Source organism: Hibiscus syriacus, unplaced genomic scaffold (assembly GCF_006381635.1).
Source record: "Hibiscus syriacus cultivar Baekdansim isolate YM2019G1 unplaced genomic scaffold, ASM638163v2 tig00113272_pilon, whole genome shotgun sequence".
NCBI classification, from domain to species: domain Eukaryota; kingdom Viridiplantae; phylum Streptophyta; class Magnoliopsida; order Malvales; family Malvaceae; genus Hibiscus; species Hibiscus syriacus.
This window is the reverse complement of record NW_024063449.1, coordinates 38,901-46,338: the sequence shown is the minus strand read 5'-3', so window position 1 is coordinate 46,338 and position 7,438 is coordinate 38,901. Positions and strand designations below refer to the sequence as shown.

Below are 7,438 nucleotides of genomic sequence, written 5' to 3'. Positions count from 1 at the left end.
TAAACAAATTAATAAACAAAATATATTATGATAAAGCTCACATAAAATTTAAAACAAAACAAAATTTCAAATAAAAACTCATAAATATTTATATAGTCAAACTTTTTTTTATAGAAATTGATATTAAAAATATAAAATATCTAAATTATAATAAAGGTTTATATAACCACAATCGTAAAGTAAATACAAAAAAGATAATTTCTAAATACAAGAAAATTAGTCACTTATGATCAAAAGGACCATATAAGAAAATGTAAAAAAAAAATTAACTAAATAAACTCGAATAAAAAAGTAGATATGAAAAAAATCTGACTGCATCAATAAACAAACCACAAAAGGGGATGAAGTAATTGAAAGGCTACTGATAAATCATAAATCAAAATTGAGTGAATGAAAATATTATCCACGAACATAAATCGCATATCCAAATCCAATCTGAGGGTCCAAAACAGGAAATATCAACATGATAACAAATAAAACATCATCTTGATCAATCATGACGATATCAAATCCAACCTTGAAAAAAATGATAAACGAAAATTACAGCCAAACGACCGAAAACGTGTCATAAAAGCAAAGAAGAACGTTTCATAAAAATAAAATTATTAAAAATAAAAAACAAGAAAAAAATAAAGATATGCCCTAATAAAACAAAGGGAAAACAGTGAATATTGATAGTCGGTAAATAACACTAAAACTAATATTGTGGTCGATCATAAATATAAAGAAGAAAAGAAATTAACGAGTGACTAAGAAAAAAGAAAAAAAATTATATATAGTAAAACTTAAACTTGAAACATTAAAGTTTCTGAAATTTCAAACTTTCATATTAAGCCAATACCCCGTTACAGTTTTTCTTTTTCCTATAATCTACTAGATACGTGTTTATCTATTTTTTTATATAAACTTATTTTTTAAATGTTTTTTTGAATAATTTAATAAAGGAAGGTGAAACATGATTGCTGATTGATAGGAAACAACGTGTATTTTCAAAACAATCTAAAATAGTATTTTATTACAATAATATCGTCTTTAATATTTAAATTCATATATAATTTTTCCTCCGTCTTTCTGTATATATATATATCTAGTGGTCCTTCCATGCATGTAGGGAAACGAAATCAAGCGACGATTAGCTTAGAAATGGCTACTCCTTCACGGTACTCTGCTATAATTCTCTTCCTACTTCCGTTACAACTCATCGCCGTCCCTTCGTGTCCTGGAGATTGTGAACCGATCGACGCCACCGACAGGGACTGGCCTCAATTCGCCATGAACTTGGAATTCCTAGAGACTGAGTGGTTCCTGTGTGCTGCACACGGAAGAGGTCTCGACGCCATTGAACCGGAATACGCAAAAGGCGGACCGCCTCCGATCGGTTGCAAGAAGGCCAACCTCGACCGTGTCACTCGTCAAGTCGTCGAGGAGTTCGGTTATCAAGAAGTTGGTCATCTAAGGTAAGCTTTTATACATACGAGTGATATTGATTTCAGGCAATGACATGTTTTTGTTCACCTTTGAAGGGCCATTTTGAAAACAGTTGGTGGAATCCAAAGGCCTCAAATAGATATAAGATCCGAAAATATTGCCAAAATATTTGATGAGGCCATGGGGTGTTGTTTGGATCCTCCATTCGATCCCTATGAAGATAGCATCAAGTATCTATTGGCATCATATGTTATCCCCTATGTCGGACTCAACGGATACGTCGGTATGATCCCGTGCCTTCAAAAATTTGAGACGAAAAAGGTAAATCCGATACTAAATCACATCCCACATCGGTTAGATCTTGAATCCGTTACTCTTTTTTCTAATAGTTGGTGGCCGGATTGTTGGGGGTGGAGTCCGGGCAAGACGCGACCATTCGAGCATGGCTGTATGAGAAAGCGAATGAAAATGTGGAGCCTTACAACATAACGGTGACCGAGTTCACAACGAAGATCTCGAAGCTAAGAAACAAGCTAGGCCATTGCGGTATCAAAGATGAAGGCATAATGGTACCTCCTGAGCTAGGAGCCGAGAACCGGACCTCCAGCAACGTCCTGTCGGCCGACTACGATTCACTCTCCTACCCGAGAACACCGGCAGAGATAGCAAGGATCACGTATGGCACCGGCGACGAACATAGGCCCGGCGGGTTCTTTCCCGAGGGTGCCAATGGGAGAATTGCGAGAGAATACCTCTATAATGATAAGCTTAAAGTGCTTTGATTAATATTAATTGGAAAGCTTTAAGACAAGCACTAGTAATATTTTGATCTGAATAATGTGCTAGAGTCTCCGGGGGAGGCCTAATGTATTGCTCGAATCAAACTAGAAGATATGGGTGATTTGCATTTTATCTTAAAATCTATTGCTTGTATGCATGATTTGTTCTTTCTTTCTTTTACATATATATAATATGAAATTTTAGATGATATAATACATCGTTCATATTTAAGGACGGACTCAACCTTTTATATTAAAAATACGCATTTAGGACGATATATTGAAAATTTAAGGATGCGAAATTATAAATTTTTTTGGGTGTGAAATACATGAGAATTTAATATTTTTAGATATACGATCCCACCTCTAGCACCCCTAGGTCCATCTTTGTTTATATCATAATATTATATAATATATAATGCATCGTTCATATTTTTTTCAATTTTAAAATTTTAATCTTGATCTAAACAACATTTTTTAGATTTATGAAGTCAATTTTTTCTAGTAGTCTTTATATAATATATAAATTGTAGATCTAGTCATTTAAATATATACTTACTTATAGTACAGGGACTAGTAAGAGAATTTACCATAAACGGTTCATATAGATCCAAAGAAGGTTGATAGTTGAAAAGCAAACCAAGAACGGGTAAGGTTAGGTATATAGTTAGATAGCATCATATATTATATGAAATGCAATTATAATATGATACATAAAATTAACAAACACAATTAAACGTAATTCCTTTATGGTTTATCATTATTTCTTCTAATAACATTGTTTTCGGAATTTGAATATTTAGGGGTACATTTATATTTTATTATTACTCGTTGATTGTGCGTATATGCTATGTAACACATCGACATGGAATCTTTTCAACTTGTTTGTTACATTGGTGGGTTACTTTAACAGTGGAGTGATTTGGACAGGCAAAGTAGTTAAGGTTGTTGGGTTTAAGTAGGTTTTGTGAAACCACTCGGAGAATATTAGATTTGTTTCCTTTGTGTGCTTGGATATTCAATCATCGTTTCTCCAACTCTCTTTCCACACTTACCAGAGGGAAATTTGTCCGAAGATTTTACATTTCCACTTTTTAACATTGTTTGTTATTTGTTGATTAAGTTTTAATTCGATTGATATTTTTATTTTGAAGATCATGAATTCGAATGCGTTTATGCAGGATTTTATCCGGCTTCGGGGTTTAAAGATTATAGGTAGTTTAAGTATTATATTAAGAGTTAATTGCATCACGCGTCGCTAAACTGTTGCTCTTATTTTAAACTAGTCCTTAAACTTCTAAATTTTTCAATTTCATCACCAAATTCTTACTTTCGTTCTAAATTAGTCGTTAAACTTTTGAACATTCTGATTTTTCCCTAAACTATGAACCTCTTTCTAAATTAGTCCCTAAACTTAAATATTCCAATTCCATCCCTAAATTCATCCAAATATGTAATTAGTTTCGGCCATGATTTAACTTAAATTTTGTTTTCTTCTTCTTCAAGTGCACGATAATATGACTAGGCCTAATGATTTTATTAACCATGGATGTGATTAGTATATAGATATAGTTTGGGGTGAAATTGGAATGTTCAAAAAGTTTGGGGACCAATTTAGAATGAAAGTCATAGTTTGAGGATGACATTGAGCTGTTCAAAAGTTTAAGGATTAATTTAGAATTATAGTCATAGTTTAGGGATGAACTTGGAACATTTTAAAGTTTATGGACTAATTTAAAATGAGCATCGTAATTTGGGGACATATGATGCAATTAACTCTTATATTAAAAATGATTTAATTAAAAGATAAGCTTTTAATTTTTTTAAGCGTATAATTTTTTTTGTCAAAATAAATATCTAACGCTTCATTCAGTAACCAGACCATTCTTTAAAAAATTGTAGGATGGCGATGATGACAATGAAGGTGAGAACATAGAACGACAAAGATGAGAAAGAGACGGAAGATTGTGACCTTGAAGTGACGTAAAGTTCCTGAATCTTCCTAGATCTTTGAGCACCCAAACAATCTAATATCATCTTTCGGTTCGTTGATCAACCCGATTGTTGCTTCAGTGCCCAACAATGCCCAAATTGGAGAATATAGAAGTTTGTTTTCTTTTCGGGATGAAAATGATGATATAAATCATTTTTTCAATAAAATTTTCAAATCTTCTTAAAAGAATAGTATACCTTGACTTTCGAATACAACTCATTTTAATAGATATTACGAATAACAATCAAGTTAAGCAAGATTAATTTTACGAGTTTAAATAAATTTGGATCCTTGAAACTCCATGTCATGAATAGATGTTGCGAATAACTTAGATCTCCCCTTGTGACTGTCTAATTTTGAAGTATGTTGTTTATCTCTTTAAAATAATAATCTCATTGTTCCAATTTTTAAACAAAGGTATGAATCCATCGAATATGAGATAAACCCTAACTCTTAAAATGATAATTTTTTATTTAATTATGTGAATCTTAAATAAGTCTTCAGAAAATTTAAATATAGAAACTGATAGAAGATCAAGACAAATTTATTGATATGTAGGACAACTAATTTTTAAATATAGAAAGTGAAAAATTTCTCGCAATGACTAAGTTTAGATTAAAATTCTAATTTTTGATGAATAACGTGACAAAATAAAATAAAAAAACAATGTTTTTTACTTCGACATCAACACAACTTAGTATTATTATGTTATCATTAAAATTTAATGATCTAGATCTAGTAATGTAACCTTTCATATAATTTAATGTTATCGTAATGTTAATTTATAATTTATAGCAAATTCGATAGAAATTATAAGGGTAAACTATAAATTTATTCACTGAATTTTATTTTCTCTCATATTTCACTCATTATACTTTTAATCTTTTTAATTTAGTCGTTGAATTTTATACATTGAATTTTTTTTGGCCACCCATCCGTTAACTTGCTAATAATGCTACGGCTGGGTAATCAAAACTAAAACGACATAGTTTTGGATCTTACAAAAAAAATTAAATTTAAACCAAAACGACATAGTTTTGATATAAATAAAAGAAATATTTTTCTTTCATTTTACGTTATTTTCTTCTTTCTTCTTCCTCTCCTTCTCTCTCCTCTCTTCTTAATCTCGATGAATCCCAGTTCATTTGCGACACCACCAAGAAGTAAAACCATCATTGTATTACAGCTTCATGGGAACGAAAGTTGTAAATTCCTCTGTCGTTTTATCCCTTAAGGACAATGATGGAAGGTTTTTAGATGCTTCCTTATCTCCTTCAACTTCCGTCGACACTTTTTCTAGTGACAGTCATGCCCATCCAATAACAAATGTATAATATGGTCCTTCATAAGATCTTAAAATTTAAATACTCCACAAATAAATGTCATTTAGGTCCGTCTATATATAATATTTGTGCCCTAACAATATTTAGGTTTGAAGAAAAAAAATAAACTTTTCATTTAATTCTCGTGAAAATGATAGAGAAAATTGTAAAGGAAGATTTTAACAATATCTTTAAATGTTTTTTATAATGAATATTGGGAAAATAAATACCTCGTAGATCCCTTATAATTTTAAATCTAACAAATTAATTTTTATTATAAAATATTTTAAAAATCTCGTTTAAAAAAATAGCATATAACCCCATATCATTTGAGACGGGCCTGATGACAGTTGTGGAACTGGTCGTTTTCCACCGCTGATCTGGGATCTGGTTCATTTCTCCCTCTTTCCCTTAAAGAAATCTGATCTAATGAGACTTGAGTTGGTGCTTATATTTTTTTAAGGGATATGCTCTTCTGACAGTACAAGCACACTTGAATCAATATAGTTTACGCTGGTCTATACCTTGTTGGATTTTTTTTTTGAGGTTTTCATTTAATTTTAAGTAGAGGTTGTTTGTTTACTTCAGAATGATTAAGCGTTGAATGATTCAAATACTAAATGATTCAGAGGCTCTGTATGAATTAGCTTTAAATGTGACATGTTGTTTGATAATGGCTCTGAATAATTCAGAATGTACTTTGATGCTGAATCAGTCAGCACTGAATCATTTAGTGATGCGAAACAAATGCGCTGAATATTGAACGGTTCAGCATTCAACGTTGAATGATTCCATTCAGAGCCAAACAAACATCCTCTTAATCTATTTTATCCGCCTCCTCCATACACTATCTTCTGCTGCACGACTAAACTATCACTTTTAACTCTCACCAAAACATCAAATCTATCAATTTCATTATAAAAAAATCAATCGAAGAAGGAAAAAGGAGAAGGAGAAAGAGAAAGTGAAGAAAACCACAGTCAAGGAATGTGCATACTGCATGAGAATTGCTTTGTCGATGAAAACTATAGCCGTAGAAGCAATCCCATATGATAAGTGTAACACCCCCAACCCGTATCCGACCCTGATACGAGTCCGAAGTGTCACATTGACTTTTCAAACCTTGACTCTTAAGAAAAATCCCGGGAAATTTAAAACTTTATTTAAAACAAAATACAGACTTTATCAGAGTGCTCGTACTTAATGACTTATTACATGCCAACACTTTATACATAACCAAAAACATACTTTATCAAATATTTCTGATCTGATCTTTTGGTAAGGAAAACTGACCTGTCTTGCTCCGCATCACTCCTTACTCTTCTCGAAACCTACGTGTGAAACAATCACACGCTAAGTCGAAGACTTAGTGAGGCATAACCACTTATAATGCACTTTAAAACATATATTGATACATGCATATTCTGTTCTATCATGTTATAGCAATTCCAGGCATTTTTCATATCGTATAGAATCATATCAGATTAATCGCAGTAAATTCATACATACACATAATTCATCATTCACATGTTATCATATAATCACATACTTTTTCAATCAAACACTATACACACAACATCATATAATTTCTATAGCATTTATCATACCACTAACTTATATTTGTTCATATCTCTGGATTAGCCCATGTATATATGTGAGAACTATCGATATGTGAGTCTATAGAGGTTGTGCACTATGCTGTCACCACAGCTCGTATAAATGCACCGAAGTGCCCCGTAGAATTGCACCGAAGTGCCCGTAGAATTGCACCGTAGTGCCCGTAGAATGATGTCCATAAGGACCACGTAGAATTCCTTAAGAATCATATACATATACTATGGATCAAGTATGTGTCTTTCAAGACTTCACACAGGTTCCAAAGGATATACATATGTCCTAAAGAACCGAATAAACCC

The 7,438-nt window shown here is 32.0% G+C and overlaps 1 protein-coding gene across 1 annotated transcript; it reads left to right on the top strand.

The window, feature by feature from the left end:
* The first annotated feature begins 1,111 nt into the window (after positions 1–1,111).
* On the top strand, positions 1,112–2,348 carry LOC120186083 (desiccation-related protein PCC13-62-like). Its single transcript, XM_039190121.1, has 3 exons — positions 1,112–1,457; positions 1,524–1,749; positions 1,818–2,348. The coding sequence occupies exons 1-3, from the start codon at positions 1,144–1,146 to the stop codon at positions 2,208–2,210; spliced, it is 933 nt and encodes a 310-aa protein (XP_039046052.1). The 5' UTR covers positions 1,112–1,143; the 3' UTR covers positions 2,211–2,348.
* The last annotated feature ends 5,090 nt before the right edge of the window (positions 2,349–7,438 follow it).